At 37.9% G+C, this 18501-nt stretch overlaps 1 protein-coding gene across 5 annotated transcripts in view; it reads left to right on the forward strand.

The window, feature by feature from the left end:
• Positions 1 to 18501, forward strand: part of LOC150089235 (angiogenic factor with G patch and FHA domains 1) — a 262222-nt gene that overhangs the window by 37040 nt on the left and 206681 nt on the right. For all 5 annotated transcript variants that reach the window (XM_090390393.1, XM_090390394.1, XM_090390392.1 and 2 more), the window contains one exon: positions 8138 to 8257. In XM_090390393.1, coding sequence (XP_090246519.1) covers positions 8138 to 8257 — 120 coding nt within the window. The remainder of the gene's footprint in view (positions 1 to 8137; positions 8258 to 18501) is intronic.

Consider the following 18501-nt stretch of genomic DNA (forward strand, 5'->3'; position numbering starts at 1 on the left):
CCAAGCCTGTAGAAGGTCCTCATCACTGGAAAACCGCCTCCCTTTTAGCTTCATTTTCACATGCGGGAACAGTGCAAAGTCGCAGGGAGCAAGGTCTGGACTGTAGGGAGGGTGCTCGAGAAATTTCAGTCTTGTCGTGGTCAAATATTCGGTGCAGGCTTTGGCACGGTGAGTTTTAGCATTATCGTGATGGAGGTACCAGGTGTCCATTCTTGACTTTGGCCGCAGGTTCTTCATAGATCCAATGACTTTAGGCAGGCATTGTTCAGTATACCACTTAGCTGTGACTGTCTTCTGGGTGTCCAAAACGACACGTTCCACAATTCCACTCGATTTGAAAAATACAGCTATCATTTTCTTCTTTACAGATCGGGATTTTCTGACAATTACGGGTGTGTCGTCATCATCAAAGACCCAAACTTTGTTTTGAGCCTTGGTCGGCAGATCGTAATAGTACAGCCAAGTCTCGTCACCTGTCACGATGTTGTTCACATACCGAGATTGTCCCTTATCAAACTTTTTTAACATCTCCCGGCACCAAGTCACACGTCGTGTCATCTGCTCTTCAGTCAGTTGATGCGGAACCCAGAGAGAACAAAGTTTCTTCACGTGCAAATGATCTTGCAGAATCGAACGAATTGCTGGTGCATTTAGGCCCAAAGTATCCTCTATCTGTTGGTAGGTCACTCGCCTGTTTTCGTCAAGCATTTTCCTCACAGCAGTAACGTTTTCCTCCGTAACTGACGTTCGTGGCCTTCCCGGCCTCTCAGAATCCTCCAGAGTGAAATTTCCCCTTTGGAATTCTCTATACCACCTGAATATCGTTGTACGATGTGGACAATCATCATCTAGTGCAAGAGTCATTTCTTCTAAGCACTGGTCTATGGTTAAACCGCGCACGAAATGATACCGCAAAACTGTCCTTATCTCATTTCGTGACCACGATGCCATCGCAAGCACTTTACACTCTCACTACTAATGAATAACTGAGCCCATTGACTTGGCGCGGCGGCTACTATGCACGTATGAACATGTCTCAACATGCAGCAACAAGCAGCTTCCTGTGATTCATTGTTGCGTCATATTGCAAAACTTTCCTAGTACCCTTTGTATAAGGCCAGGGTTTGTGTTAGTGTGTGTTTTGTGAAGTGTGGGGTTGTGTCGTTCCTCTGGCCACTTAGCTTGGGGGTCTGTGGAGAGCCACTAACATCCTCAGTTTCCGTCACCGCCACAGGGAGGCGGGCCAGGACACATTAAGAGAGAAGAAAGCTGTGGTGGGGTGAACCTTGGGTTAGCCTAGGCATCCAAGGAGAGCCCAAAAAAAGAAAAAGAAAAAAATTTTTATTGGAAAAGAGATGGGGAGATAGGAAGAGGGTAGGATAAAAGGGGTAGAGAACAGAGGGGGCAGCATTGAGCATTTGCCTGATTTAAAAGGGGAGAGGGTGAGGGGACCCCCCCCCCTAGTACAGGATGCCCATCCTGGTCCAGAGGGTGGGAGTTGAAATTTGGTGGTGGTGGTGAGTCAACAGACAAAAGGGGATAGAGGCCATACAGGGTGGAGGGAAGGAGACTCAACCACCCCGAGGTGGTAGGAATAAAAGAACATAGAGAAAGATTTCTATGGTGGAACGTGCTTTTTGCAGCTCTGTCCCACACTGGCCTGGGGGTTACCCTAATGGTCAGTGTTAGCATCCCACACCATGCCAGCTAGGAAAAGCTACACATGGTGTCAGCTTGGATAACCATGAAGGCCTGCATAGCCATCAGTCTGTCCGATGAAGAGGCAAAGATAGAACATGCAATGAATAATAACTTTCATTCACTTAACATTCACACAATTTTACTTTTTATAGTTTTTTCTTACACTTTCTATTTTCTTTTATATATAGTATATTAGATTAGATATCAATCAGTGTGTTTCGACAGGTGTCTTTTACATAGAAAAGATTTGACTTACTCTATCATACTCTACATATTACATAGAAAAAGCGTGTGTGGGGGTTGGAGAGCAGGGGGCAGAGCCCTCAGTTAGCATTATTATAAATAATGGCAAATGATGCAAGAAAGCAAACTTATACAGCATTGGCCAGAAAAAATGAAAAATTTCCCATTTCACCTATCCATCCCCTCCAATAGTTTGTCTACTTTTTTGAATTTATTCAAACTATAGACTTTCAAAACAACAAATTAACGCTTCTTGTGTCAGAAATCGACCGCTATTTGGCCCAACCATCCTTCCTCAATTTGAATTTATACCCCTCGTGCATTGTCTAATCAAAAAGATGAATCCCATCAACATTGAGTTTGCTTAAGCCATTCAAAGCCCTAAACACCTCAGTAAGATCACTTCACAGGTGACTAGTCTGCAGATGCTGCAATTTGCAGAACAGAAGCCTTGGTAAGGGCATCCCTTTGTTCCCCCTCACCAATCTTGTTGTGCTTCTCTGTGCCTCTTTCAGCAGCTCTACATCCTTTCTAAAATCAGGCCTCAAGAACTGTATGCAGTACTCAAGATGTGGCTCGACCATTACCATATACAATGAGATAATCACATCCCTGCTAGCAAAGTTCCTGTATAAATTGACAAAACCCCATGAGCTGTACTGGCAGCCTATGCACTGCTCAAAGAACTTCATATCAGACTGCACAGTTACCCCAGTTCCTTTTCATTTTCCACTATCCTGAGTGTATACCATACAGTTGATACTTGACTGTGATTACTGCTACCCATATGCAGTACTTTGCATTTGTCAATTTTAAACTGCAATTGGCATTTCTAGAAAATGCGCCTAATTTTTCTAGATCTTGTTTCAGAAGCATACTTTTACTACTGTCATTAACCACCCTGCCAACTTTGGTATTACAGTCGATTCCGGTTATTTGGGACACATTGGGACTAGTGCATTTTGGCCCAATTAAGCGGCTGGCCCAATTATGCAAAGTTTCATGTAAATAGTTAAAAATACAGTGGACCCCCGCTTTACAATTGGTTCACTGCACAATCAAATCACAATGGACTCAACATAGAAAAGTACAGTCCACTATACAATGTATAGTAAACGCCTGTCATTGTGATCACGTATGTGAATTGAATTTTAATTGTAATAAGCGAAAATTGGAGGAATATTATCCACAGGCTATAAAAGTAAAGATATATTAAGCACAAATTTACCCTTTATTGCCTTACCAATTAAAACATTAAATGATATGTGAAAATCGGAAGAATATATGTGATAATCAGAATAATTAATACATACTGTAATATGTATATACTAGCTAGTTGACATTTCTGTTCACTGACATTTGTGGATGGGGGTTAAAATTTAAAACAGTAAAAAGATAAGCAATCAATAACAAAGAACATGGCACACACAAATTGCAAGTAACACGATACGTGCAAGTGAGAATGGATAACAAGTTACGAAGCTTTAAAAATAGGAATGAAGAGAAGATTCTGAAAATTAATTTTTTTATATGATGTAAGATTTCATGGGTGTAAACATATTTCACCATAATAACCCATAGAATTCCAGCTGTCAGTATCATTGCAAATTCAATAAGATCAAGTTTACTATCCGTTTATGATAGACTTCACTAAGAGAAAAGCCCAATAAACAGGTGACTGCTAATTGTTTTTATTGTATTTTGTGTGACCTCTAGAAATCTGACCGAACCACGAGGTACGGTCGGAGACAATCATAGGGTAATCTCCAGTGCTGTAGTCTTCTGCCTTGATTAAATGGCATGTTATTCCAGTTAAGCAAAGTAAACCTTGGCTATTTTCTCGATTGGGTTCTGTTCTTTAAAATTTGTCCCAAATAAACCGCTGCCCCGATTAACCGGTGGCCCAAATAACCAGAATCCACTGTTAGACATTAAGTCTGATATACCTTCATCATATCATTAATAAATACAGAATACAACAATTGACCCACTACTGGACTATGTGAGACTCCATTTTGGACTAATAACATTAGTCCACAAAATGCAGTGTTCATTGATAACCATTCCCTGTCTTCTTCCATTCATCCATCCATTCCTTTTTGTATATCCATAAGTTTTCCCGAATGTAACACTTCTCCAATTTGTACAGCAGTCTTTTATGTACAACAGTATCAAAAACATTTCTGAAATCCAAGTATAAATTATCAGAATTATTTTTGCATCCAGTTCCTTTATCACTGCATCATAGTATCCAATCAAATTCCTCAGATTAGATCTCTCTCCTTAAGAAACTCATGCCATGACTGGCTGAAGTATAACTGCACACCTGTCTAGATGGTTCTGAATTACATCTTTAACCAGTGACTCCATTATTTTCCCTGAAGTTAACAGAGGTGCAATTACTTATTTCACCATTTTATTCCTGTTCAGGAACTGGAGAGACATTTGCATATCTCCAGTCCGTAGGGATCTTATCTGAATCGAAAGATGCTCTCATAATTAAAGCAAATAGTTTGCTTACCTACTTTTCTGCCTCTCTTATTATAATAGAATTGATTCTGATCCACCCCAGGTTCCTTTATTATGTTTAGCTTCAATAATTTACTTCCACTTTCTTCTCATCATTATCATCCATTTTCAATTCACTGCAGGATGGAGGTCTCTCCAGCAACTTTCCAGTTCCTTCTGTTTTGTGCAATGGCCATCCATTTACTACCCACAGACTCATGAATTTCATCTGTCCATCTCCGTCATTGTCTTCCAGGTTTTCTTCTAGCTCCTCTTGGGTACTATTCTGTTATTTTCATAGTACAGCTGTCATGTCTTCGAGCTATGTGTCCTGCCCAATACCAATTTAACTCTTTAGTTTTGATAAGGTCCTTTACTTGAGTTTGCTGCCTAATCCATGTGTTTCTCTTCTTATCTAACAGTCTGATTCCCAATATAATTTGTTCCATTCTTTGCTGTGTAGTTCTCAGCTTCTCTTCTATTCTTTTGATGAGTGCCCAAGTTTCACTTCCATAAGTTGTGGTGGGGAGTATACATTGGTTCATTATTTTACGTTTTAGACAAATTGGGATATTGCTCCTCAGTATGTGACTATATTTCCTGAATGCTATCCATCCAAAATTTATTCTTCTCTTGACTTCCAGCCATTTATCATTATTACAGCTAATGATTTGTCCTAGATAAGTATATGACTCCACCTTTTCAATTACTGCTTCTTCAATCATTATATCCCTTTCTGTGGCATACTTGTTCATCATTACTTTTGTTTTAGCCATATTCATCTTTAGTCTAAAATCTTTACTAACTCTACATAACTGATTTAGATTTTCCTCTAATTCTTTGGGATCATTGCTTATGACCACAATGTCATTTGGAAATCTTAAATGTTTTAGGTACTCTCTTTTCACATTGACTCCTTTCTGCAACCAGTCTATTCTGAACACTTCCTCAAGGGCAGTAGTAAACAACTTTGGAGATATTGTGTCTCCTTGTTGAACTTCTTTCTCAGTTTTAAATTTGCTACTGTCTTTGTCTAGTCTAATAAAGGAGGTAGCATTCTCATATATTTTCTTCAAAATCATAATATATGGGGTATCTATGTCTTGTCTTTCCAGTGCCCGGAACATTGCCTTATGCTGTATGGAGTCAAATGCCTGTTCATAATCCACAAATGCCAGGCATAACAGTGTTTTATATTCATTTGCTTTCTCCATTAGCTGTGATATTACATGAAGGTTATCCATAGTTAAGAATCCTGTCCTAAAGCCAGCTTGCTTTTTTGGTTGATTCTCATCAAGTGTTCTTTCTAATCTGTTAGTAATGACCCTTGTGAACAACTTGTAGATGTGAGATAACAAGCTAATTGGTCTGTAATTTCCAATTTCTGATTTATCTCCTTTCTTATTCAGCAAAACTATGATTGCATTATTACACTCCTTAGGTGTCACACCTTTTCTAATGCATTTTGTGAAGAGTCTTGCCAGTTTTTGTCTCATGTCTCTTCCTCCCAATTTTAACAACTCTACAGTAACTTCATCTTTGCCCAGGGCTTTCTGATTCTTCATTTTCTTCAACGCATGTTCTACCTCATCAGGAAGGATGTCGGTTATGTCGTATGTGTTATTAATTTGCGATCCATCTTCCCCACTGCTGGCATCATTCCCCCAGTCCTTGTGTAATTCTCCATAGTAGTCTTCTGCTAGTTGAATTATGGTTTCTCTGCTATTTATAAGTATGCCATCACTATTCTTCAGTTTCAGTATCATATGTCTTTCTGTATTACTGTCATGGCTGCTGATTTAAGCCCTTTGTTTTCCCTTAATGCTTGTTCTACTTTTCTTGTGTTAAATCTTCTTATGTCCTCTATAAGAGTCTTTCTAATGGCTTTGCATAACTCAGTATACTCAATTTTGTCCTTGTCAGTATTTATCTTGCTCTTCATTTTTCGTCTTCAGTTCATCATGACAAGTGTTTCTTGACTAATTTTTTCTTTTTGAATTTCTTTTTACCTATAGGTTTCTTGGTCTTTATCAGTTTCGGAAAGTTGTAATATTCCTCCTCGATATCTTGGTCCTGAGCAGTCTGCAGAAGCTCAAAACTTGTTCCTAAGTTCCAGTACATACTGCTTTTTCTCCTCTTCTGTTATCTCAAAGACCTTCATATTATTTACTCAAGTCACTTTTTTCCTTTCTTTTCTTACATCTATATCAAGTTTGCATTCTGTGATAACTTCCAACATTTACATTGTTCAGGAACGTAACATCATTCGCGATATATCTTCTGTTAGTGAGGATGAAGTCGATTTCATTAGTTGTTAATCCATTTGGGCTCTTCCATGTCCACTTTCTGTTCACCCTTTTCTTGAAAAAAGTGTCCTCCTTGAAAAAAACTTTCCTCTCAGTTATCACAAAATTATTTTGCTTCTGCCACAATTAGATAAACTTCTGGCATTCCCCTTCCCTAAAGAATTTTTTGTGCGTGAATGTAAATGCAAAATAGTTTAGTTTCTCAGCAACCTGAGCAGGATTGTCATCAGTTAAACCATCAACATCAAGTGGACTAATGTGATTCAACCCCTTCCTGCTGCTGCTATTAATATAAGTAAAGAAATTTTGCTTCTTTTCTTGGCATTCTTTGCTTGAGACTCTTGCAATCTGCCTTGGCTTGCCTAACCTCCTTTGTGACTTGATTGCAGACTAGCTTATATCTACCATAGGCTTCTGTATCACATTAAAATTTTTATGCATCCCATGCATTTGTGTTCTGTGCCGTGTCTAAGAACCTCGAACAGTATTTCTTAGTTGGTATGAAAAGCCTAGTATCATCTGTGATTATTTCCCTGAGTTTTTCCCATTTCTTCTTGGTCCTTAGCTAGTAGCTGGGGAAGGCGGTTGGCCACGCAACCAGTATGCTGCTGTAGGTGCCGCAGGGTTTCGGACTTGCTCTGTGATGTTCTTCCGTACTTTACGATCCATGGCGTCAGTCCTGACCTGGTTAAGGTCGAGACATCGGCTCTTCAAGTCATTTTCCACTTGCTTGGCCCACGTTTTCCTAGGCGCGGTCCGTTGGATGCTCCATTGGGTGGGTCGTTGTCTCCAAAGGAGTGTGGATGGTATTCTGTTCATGCCCATTCTACGTACGTGGCCAAACCATCTAAGCCTTCGCTTCTGGATTTGGTCGGCAATGGTTGGTTGCTGTTGGTATCTGGCGTGGATTGTATCATTAGTGAAATGATGGTATCATTTTCCCATTTAGAATTTGTTGTTGGTAACTTTGTTAGTTGATCTTACTGTATAGAATTTAAAAAGTGTCTAAGACCACTGTAGTCTCCTTGACAAAAGCAAAAACTCTTTCCTTTACCCTTGATGGTAGTTACATCTTTAAGTAAACTCCACATCAGTACACTGTGATCACTGCCACCTAGTGGTTCTTTTATCTACAGATTCTTAATGCATGATGAATCACTGCTGATAATCAGATCAAGGGTATTGCTCTCCCTTGTTGCTTCTCTAACATGCTGCTGTAGAAAACAGCCATCCAATAAATCCACAAAATTCTTTGCTATTCTCTGAATGACTAACCCACAAGTTTCAGTCAGTATCCGGAATAATCTTTAATTTTTCAATATTTGATATTTGATACTTTATTTGAATGATATTAATCTTTTATGTTTTTATTATATTAGATAACAGTTTCAGATTTGGTTCGATCGGCCCTTGAAGAAGCAGCCCCTAAATCAGATTACATATTTGACAATGAACTTCACTTATATTACAGTGTTAAAACAGGATATTTTTATGATCCCGTAAGTGAAACTGTTGATGGTAATTTTTTTTTTTTTTTTTGTGTGTATATTTTAAGTAATTTTTGTTGAAGTGTAAATTTATCCTTAAAGTTCTTGGAATTTTTTTTCATAAGAGGGTGCCAATGACATTTGTTTTCCAGTATCCATTAGTTAACCAGTAATAATTTGTTTATCTTCATCATATTTATGATGAAGATAAACAAATCATCATATGTTTTGTTATGAAAAGGAAATTTTGCTTATACATTAAAACCTGATGTACTTAAGTAAAATAAAAACTTTTGTTCAGCTTTAATTTTCTGCTTCAGACTCAGTGTTCAAAAAAAAATTAGCAGAAAAGTACATAGCATACATGTAGCAAACTGGTGCAAGGCAACAGGGAATCTCAGCTATGGGCCCTCTAAACACCCATGATATTGTTATATCAAATTGATAAAATTAAAGTAGGGATCCTAAAAGAGTTTCTATGCCACTGGCAGAAATTATTTTATAAGATATTGACAATGAAATTACACCAGAAGAACAATTGTTTACATTTTTGATTTATGTTATATTTGTAAAAAAATTAATTAAAAAGAAAATTTTTTTTTTTTTTTTTAACTTTTGCCACCCCTAAATAAATTGCCTTATTGTCCACGACACCTGAAATTTTTCAGGTCCTTTTTTTTTGGATAACCTGTTTGATAATGCAGTGGTTGCAGATTTTGACTGCTATGATTATATCATTATCCACAATGTATTTCTAACTGATTAGGTAGGATTTCCCATGTGGAGCAGCTCTAATTTTGCTCATCAGAATTTGCATTAAAAGAAAAAGTTGAGGTTATGTAATTCTATTAATCAGTGGGGAATGGTAATGCTTTCCTAGAGAACAGCTCCAGTCAGATCAAAATACTGTTACAATAACCTGGTTTTTGAAGTTCAAGGAACAAAAATATTTATTTATTTATTTATTTATTTTTTTTTGTTAAATCAGGTTTGAAGTATCCATATAAGTTCAGAACATGATGGTATTAAATTCCAATCAATATCTGGGAAATTAAAATTCCCCCATTAACATGATGGTATTAAATTCCAGTCAATATCTGGGAAATTAAAATCCCCCATTATAAGACTCTGATTTACTGGCCCACTCTATTTCCCTGTACAGTTGTTTAGGAGTGTGTTATAGGCCTAATGACTCATCAGAGTCATTAGGCCTATAACACACTCCTACTCTCAGTTTTGATTTCCCATTGCTCATGTTAATTTTTCACTCAACACTGGCTGTACTTCCTTGTATTTCATGTTTCTTAACTAATAACATAATCCCTCCCTCCTTTCTTCCTATCCTTCCTGTACACATTGTACTCTCCAAATTCCATTTCTGCATTCCTTATATCTGTGTGACACCATGTCTCTGATATCCCAACAATATCTGCCTTTAATGTTTTGATCAACACCTCAAATTCATCAAATTTATTTACCAAACTCCTAGCATTGGTGTACATGCAAGTATACATGCACCTGTTCCTATTCTTAGCTACCTTAACACAGCCCATGTGTTTACTTGTACCGCAATGACTCCCAGCAGTCTCTGAAATCTCCTGCTTCTGTTTTCCAGGCTGCTGCTCATTCCAATAGAAGCAGTGCAAGAATCACTTTCAACTCTGCCAGCAGCTACTGTTAATCTATTATTCCGTGTATCTCCACAAGCTAGCAGTTTTCTGACCCACCTAACACTGCCTCAATGTCATCAGCAAATATTCTTACATCCTTTCTATTTAAATGTATCCCATCATTGTAGAAACAGTCTCTCCTGTTAACAAGCACAGACCAGGCTGAGAAAAATTCTATCCCTTGAGCCTTGCCTAATCTCTCCAGGGCCAAATTGATCCACAAGGCTCTCATGGTATACTCCTCCTATCGTGTCTGAGCAGAATTGCAGACACTTTCAAATTCAACCGTACTTCACGGGTTTTTTTCAACAGTGAACTGTACTTGTTAAGTAATTCTGCCGGTCTCCTATTCTTAATATCATTATTGCTAATGTGTACAACATTATCACCTTTTGTGCTGTTAAAAGATATCTGCTCTACGTCATCAACCTTTGTCCCTGGCAGACATACCCTGGTCCTGTTCCACCTGTCCTTTTAGCACAATATGTTCCCCATTTCCCTGAAAATACAGACTGACAACTAATAGTTCCTGTGGGATCAGCGCATTCTGCCTTGGGGGTTGCCGCTGTGTTGCATGACGTTTATGTGGGCAGCTGAGAGCTTGATGGGCCCCTCAATTTAGATCCTTTGAGGACATCCACCCAGTCCTTCAAGCTCTCATACAGGCCCATAACAACGCTGAGTTATCACCTGATTTCCCCACACTCCTTACATTGTGCACACACAAAGACATTCCCCTTGGCAATATCATGTTCCAATATTGATCCTTTTGCTCTGTTGCTCTGGTCTGAGTCATGATTTCGATTCAATTTCAATACAAAATAATAACCCTAAACTTATATCCCAATGCAGTTATAACTCTATATATATATATATTTTTTTTTTTTTTCAGTATCTGGTATTATCTCTGAGTTTCATTATATAACTTCTGTATCTCCTATCATGTTATATGTATTAATTAATAATGTTACATTTGTAAAATCTAAGTCATATGTATTTAGATAAAAAAGTACAGTTTAATTGACAATGAAGTTTAACAAGATTAATAAATTTTACTGATTAATTGATAATACTATACTATACTAAGCTAACCGATTTCTAATACTGTGCTATGTGTTTCGCTACCTAGTTTTAAACCTTACGCTATCTAGTTCAGGATATATGTTGTATCGTATAACAATGGCAGCAAGTTACGAACAGTAAATCTATGGGCACAAAGTATTAATTAACTTCAAAATCATGCTATCTAAATTCAAAATAAACCAAGGAGCTTGACTAGGACTATAAGCAACTTATAGATATTAATTTATATAACAATTAAGTCAATAAAATGGCTAAATATAAATAAAAACTTAGCGTTTGCTGGAGCTGGAAACACTTGTAAAACACATGGATTGGATAACCTTACTGATACTTACTGGATACCCTTACCGGGTTGGTCACTCACACACTAGCAAGACTTTTGTGGATTTATTGGATAAATGTTTTCTACAGCAGCATGTTCGGGAGGCAACTAGAGGGAATAATACTCTTGGGCTGATTATCACTAGTGCTTCTTCATGCATTAAGAATCTGCAGATAAAGTAACCACTAGGTGGCAGTGATCACAGTGTGCTGAAGTGGGATTTACTCAAAGAGGTAACTACCATCAGTGGTAAAGCTAGAGTTTACTCTAGAAGGAAAGGGATGAATCAGATTGGTCCACTGGATATTGATGGTTCAACTGTTGATGATCCTGCTCAGGTGGCTAACAAACTAAATGAGTATTTCGCATCTACATTCACCCATAAGGAGTTATTCAGGGAGGGGAATGCCAGAGGTGAGTTAAACTCTGGCAGTGAGCGAGATGATTTTGTAATTACTGAGAGCAAAGTGGAGGAGAAATTGTTGAAGATAAACATAAGAAAGGCACCCGGGGTGGTTGGGATCTATTCAGTTATATTAAAGGAGGCAGCAAAGGAAGTAAGAAAACCCTTAGCCATAATAATGAGAGCTTCCTTGGACTCAAGGTATTGTAGGTACCCATGGACTGGAGGTGTGCAAATGTGACCCCAATTCACAAGGGAGGATCAAAGGGCGACACAAGTAATTACAGACCTGTTAGTTTAACTTCTGTTCCAGGGAAATTAATGGAGGCACTGGTTAAAGAAGCACTGCGGGATCATCTAGACAAGACTTCAGTTATAGCTCAGACATAGCATGGTTTTGTTAAGGGGAAGTCTTGTTTGACCAATTTGATTGGATACTATGATGTGATCACAAAGGATCTGGATGCAGAGAATAGCTTTGATATCATACATTTGGATCTTAGAAAGACTTTTGATACTGTTGCACGTGGAAGACTGCTGCACAAATTGGAACAGTGTGGCGTTGGAGGCAAATTGCTGCTATGGATAAAGGGATGGTTGAGTGGGAGAAGACAGCGTGGTAATCAATGGACACTGCTCTTTGTGGACTAATGTTATTAGTGGAGGCCCTCAGGGTTCATTGTTGGGTCCATTGTTGTTTTCTGTATTTATCAATGATATTGATGATGGTTTATCAGGCTTAATGTCCAGGTTTTGTAGATGATACGAAAGTTGGCAGGGTTAGTAATGCCAGTAAGCTCCTGTAACAAGATCTAGAAAACTTGAGCAGATGGGGCGAGAGGTGGCAACTGAAGTTTAACTTTGACAAATGTAAAGTACTGCATATGGAAGCAGTAACCCCAGAGTAACATATCAACTGTGTGGTACTACACTGACAGTGGTAGAGAATGAAAAGGACCTGGGGGTAATTGTGCAAGCAGATATGAAGTTTTCTGAGCAGTGTAGACAGTCTACAAGAGTAGCTCATGGTGTCTTGTCAATGATATACCGGAATTTTTCTAGCAGGGATAAGGAGGTGATTATCTCCTTGTATAAGGCAATGGTCAGGCCACACCTTGAGTACTGTGTACCGGTCTGGAGGCCTCATTTTAGGAAGGATGTAGAGCTGCTGGAGCAAGTGCAGAGTAGGGCAACAAGGTGAATGGAACAAAGGGTTGCTCTTACGAAGAAAAGCTTAAGTTTTGCAAATTACAGTGTCAGGAGACTAGGTATCTGCGAGGTGATCTGATTGAGGTGTATAAAGACTTGAATGGTTTGAGCATGCTTAATTCTTATGGGATTCTTCCTCTTGCTCAGAATAATCACATGAGAAGTCATAAATTCAGATTGAGGAAAGACAGTTGTAGGATAGATGTGTGAATGTTTGCCTTTAGCCAGCATGTGGTTGAGTGCTGGAACAAACTTCCATCTGTCGTTGTAGAAGTTGATAGCTTAAATAGATTCAAGGCTGAACTAGAAAAACATTTGGAACAAGTGGATGGATGAAATGAGAAGGGTGGTTTTTTGTTTTTTTTTCACCCATCCACTCGCTCCAAATAAAGGAGAGACATCTGACTAAAAAAATTTCTTTAGCATTAGTAAAGGCACATAATGCAAGAAAGCAAATTTTTTTAGTCAGATGTCCCTCCTTTATCAGGTCAAATCCACTCCATTTAAAAATTTTTTTTTTTAAAAACGAAGTGGTTAAAAACATATTTTCTTACTTAAAAATTTAACACATAATACCTTTGTATGTAGTTACTTAAATGACCTCCAGTTTTCATTGCCAAGTTAAAGGTATGGGAAAATAGTCATCATCATTCATGCAAAAAGCAGGGACTTATTGTCAGAACTCCCTATCGAAATTATTTTGAAAATAAAATAGTTCTTTTCTTTATATATTTTTTGAAAGAAATATACCATTATAGCTATATTCCTTATAATATACAGTCAGTCCTCGTATAACACGTGTTTACATTACACGAATTCGATCATACATGATTTATAAATAGGGGAACGATATCTTATATAACATGAACCGAATTTGCTTATGGATGATTCGCCTTTGTGTTTACAAGAAATGGCAGTCAAACGCAGAATCACCCCAACCGAACGCAACACAATAGGAATGAAGAGAAGATTCTGAAAATGTATTTATGTTTCTTATATATCAGTGAAGGGGAAACACATTTCACCATAATAACGTAAAAACCCACACAATTCCAGCTATCGGTATTATCGCAAATGCAATTAGATCGAGTTTACTACCAGTTTATATAACAGATTCCACAGCAGAAACACAACTGGAAATTGTTTTTATTGTTTTGTGGTAGTAACCCCTAGAAATGTACTTTAGTAAATGTGAGGTGTTAATAGTGTATCTCTGCCTTTACGGTGTTGTTTATGCAGTTGCTACACGCGCACAGCTTTGTTTATGTGTATCAAGCGTGCCTCCTCGTTTTGTAATTTTGCTTTATTCCCTAAAAATGAGTAAAATACTTAAAAGGTGTGAAAAGAAAGCATCCTGGTGAAGACACTACAGATTCAGAGAGAAAAAGAAAAGCAATATTGATAAACAGAGGCGGACTGGGTCAAAAATTCTTACCCGGGAAAATTTATAGTGGCCTCATACTAGCGTTTATGGCCAAAATCACTCCGGCCTCCAGCCAACCGGGGTTTCCCCCGTAAGGCTTATGGCCAGTCTGCCTCTGTCGATAGAGAAAAAATATGAAATTGTGAAACACTTTGAGCGAAATGAAAGACCATGTGATATTGCACGTGCTACAGACCTAAATGAGGCAACGCCGAGAATTACAAAGAATGCAGAGAAAATAAAAACAACTTTCATAGCAGGAACAACTCAAAGTGTAATTAAAATCCATTAGATTAAGACACAAGAATTGGAAGAGATGGAACGGCTGTCATCTGTTTGGATAGAAAATCCAACAAAAAACAAGTTTGCTTACGATAGAAGCAAAAGCATTAGCAATATTTTATTATGTAATAGTCGTAATAAAATACATATTTTATTACGATTATTTATTGTGTTTTGTATTGTTTTGGTTACAAATGTGTGTTCAGTCTTGGGTGGTCGGCACCTAACCCTATTTTTCCCATAGGACCTGTTGTTCATATTGCACGATTTTGCATCGCACGAGGGTTTCTAGGAACACAACTATCGTGCTATATGAGGACTGACTGTACTGCCTTTTACTCTCTCTCTCTCTCCCCCCACACACACACTCTCTCAGTCTGACATACCTTTCTAAGTGATTCATACCAGTGGAGCCACGTTGCACAATCAAAATGAAGCTCGTAAACATTATTTACCAGCAGTAGTGAGCATATTAATGACTGTGCAGTCTACTTTGTCTGATTAGTCTCAGAATAGATAACGATAACACAATCCAGTTATAAACTTATTAGGCTTATGGTGGCATTAGCCTTCACAAATCTTAGTGCAACTATTTCTGTAATGACCTTTCACTGTTGTTGACACATATACATGTCTATGAAAACATGTATATGTGTCACCAGCAGTGGAATGTTACGCTTGAAAGAATCTAAGTCTAGAAGTTGAAAATACAAAAAGGATACCTATTAAAATATCTTCATCTATTTTGGAGAGGTTATTTAACATGTAATTTCTAATACTTCTAGCCAGGACTTCAGACTGTATGTGCAGAAAAAGAGGTGTCCATTAAGGAAGGTTTCACTGTATATTCATTTATACTCTTTTGTCTTAGTCATGTTCATTAGCTTAATTTTAAATTTAGCTAGTGATTTCATAAGTTACAACTTATTATTCGTACCACTATTGTATTGCTGTTTTGTTGTGAATATTGTAACACATAACTAGCAGCAGTGGAGTAGGGTTTTAATTGTGATAAATAAGTAGCTCAAAGGGTATAATTACTTGTTAGGCATATATTTTTTTGTTTTTAGCAAAAAAAAAATTTTTTTTTTTATTTATTTCTATTAAAAAATTAATATTTCTTTTTGTTTTTAGCTTTAAGAAATTTTACTTTTAGTGAGGATATAACTAATTTAAAGCTCTGAGGTCCTAATGGTATAGTGTAATGTATATCTTGAACTTGATAGCATAATCAATCCTTAAAACTGAATAGTGTAATACATGTCACTGCATTTATGAATCTATTAGCTTAGTGTAGTATTGTCAATTAAATCGATTAATTTTCATTGTCAATCAATTAAATTGTATTTAAATGAAAATCGTGCTCCACACTACAGCAGCAAAGCAACAGTCACAAAATAGTCAGAGTACTGTGGCTTGGGGAGAACTGAAGGGGCAATTCTCCTGCAAGCCACGGCTTAACAAAATAGGCAACAACTTGTGCAATGTTTGTGGGGTCTTTCTGGAACAGGACATAATACTGCCGAGGGGTATGTCTTTGTGTGTTTGGTGCAGAGAGTGGGAAGAAATTAGGCACCAACTCAGCATTCTAATCGGTGTTTATGAGAGTTTGAAGAGTTGGGTAGATGTCCTCGAGGGAATTAAAATGGGGGATCCATCAAGCTCTCAATGCCAGCACTCGCACTTATGCATCAGGCAACACAGCAGCAATTTCCAAGGCAAAATGCACTGGTCCCACAGGAGGCAGTTACTGTTGGTGACTATTGTCAGAAAATGGGAAATGCATTGTGGAAGAAGGCTAGGTGGAATAGGACCCCCAGGGTGTGTCTGCTGGTGGCAAAAGTAGATGACGTAGAGCAGATATAATCTTTTAAGGTACAAAAGGTGATACTGTTGTACATGTTGTATAAGGCAATGGTCAGGCCACACCTAGAGTACTGTATACAGGCCTGGAGACCTCATTTCAAGAAGGATGTAGAGCTGCTGGAACGAGTACAGAGAAGGGTAACAAGATTAGTGAATGGAACAAAGGGGTGCTCTTACGAAGAAAGGCTTAAGTTTTGCGAATTACAGTGTCTGGAGACTAGGCAGCAGCGAGGTGATCTGATAGAGGTGTACAAAGCCTTGAATGGTTTGAGCATGCTCAATGCTGATGGGATTCTTCCTCTTGCTCAGAATAATCACCTGAGAGGGCATAAATTCAAATTGAGGAAAGACAGATGTAGGATAGATGTGCGGAAATTTGCCTTTAGCCAGCGGGTGGTTGGTAGGTGGAACAGACTTCCATCCCTTGTCGTGGAAGTTGATAGCCTAAATAAGTTTAAGGCTCGGCTGGACAGGTATTTCGAAGGAACAAGAGGGGTGAAGTGGAAGTGGTTGTTTTTTATTTATTTATTTTACTTTAATTTTTTTGGCTGATGCTGCATAAGCTTTCTTTCTTGCATCAAATGCCTCTACTAATGCTAATGCTAATGTTGGCACTAATTTTATTAAGATTAGAATGAGTAGAATATCTGAGGACTTACTTAACCAAGTGCAAGGCAATGTTGGGAAAAAGTTGCGAGTCAGGACTGAATTTGAAAGTCTGCAATTCTGCTCAGACATGATAGGAGAGTACATGTTGAGAGCCTGGTCAATAAATTTGACTCTTGAGAGATTGTGCAAGGCCCCTGGGGTAGAATTTTTCTCAGCGTGATGTGTGCTTGTTAAAAGGAGAGGCTGTTTTTACAGGGATGAGACACACTTAAATAGAAGGAGTGCAAGAATATTTGCTGATGCTATTGAGGCAGCAATAGGTGGTTCAGAAAGCTGCTAGCTTTGGTGGCTACACAGACTAATAGAAACTAGAGCTGCAGGCAGAGGTGAAAGTGATTCTTGCACTGCTTTTATTGGAACATGCAGTAGCCTGGAAAGCAAGGTGTCAGTGATTTCTAGCCCTGTTGTGGTTCATCATGGAACAGGTTATGGGCTGTGTTAGGGTAACTAAGAGTAAAAACATGTGCATGTACACATGCTAAGAGCATTGTAAATAAATTTCATGAATTTGAGTTACTGATTAAGTCCTTAAATGCAAACATTGTCGGCATAGTGGAGACAGTTTCACTCAGACATAAGCAATGCTGAATTTGAATATGGTGAGTCCAATGTTTACAGGAGGGAGGGGAGGGGTTATGCTCTTAGTTAAGAAGCATATTAAGTCTAGATATGGGTGACCAGTGCGATGTTCAGTCAGTTTGGTGTGATATAATCACCGGAAAAACAAAATTAAGAGTAGGAGTATGTCTTATAATAGAGGTTGGACACTGCTGTGAATCAACTGTAAGTGCCCCATTCGAGAATTAGGAGACAGTGATTTTCTTTTATGCCGACAAATAATCTGTTGTTTTGCAGGAGTGCATTTTTTTTCCATATCCACATTTTTCCGTAAATTTTCCCTATCTCTGTTTACATGGTCACAGTACCTGAGTATCCAAATGACACTTACATTTTGGACAGTTTCAAAAAAAATTAAATAAATAAAAGAAAAAAAAAATTCAAATTTAAGAATTAGTGACAATACCGATGACGAGAGAAGGAAAATGAGGACAACGAAGGTATTAAACCTTCTAAACATGAATTGTTGGCATTTGGTGAAAATGAAGTTAGAAAATCGTCAATTAGGTTACAGTGAAATGAAAGGGATACAATTCGTGGATTTCAGGAGTACCTAATTGAAAAGATGTTTTCGAAAGAATTGAAGCATTTGATGGATTCTCAGAGTACGATACCAATTTCATCGAGTGTATGTGAACGAGGATTTTCACAAATCAATCTGATCGTTGATGACAAAAACAGTTTCTTCACTACTGTTTCTTAAAATTGTAG

Source organism: Mastigoproctus giganteus, chromosome 2, assembly GCF_048544385.1.
Source record: "Mastigoproctus giganteus isolate SK-2022 chromosome 2, ASM4854438v1, whole genome shotgun sequence".
NCBI classification, from domain to species: domain Eukaryota; kingdom Metazoa; phylum Arthropoda; class Arachnida; order Uropygi; family Thelyphonidae; genus Mastigoproctus; species Mastigoproctus giganteus.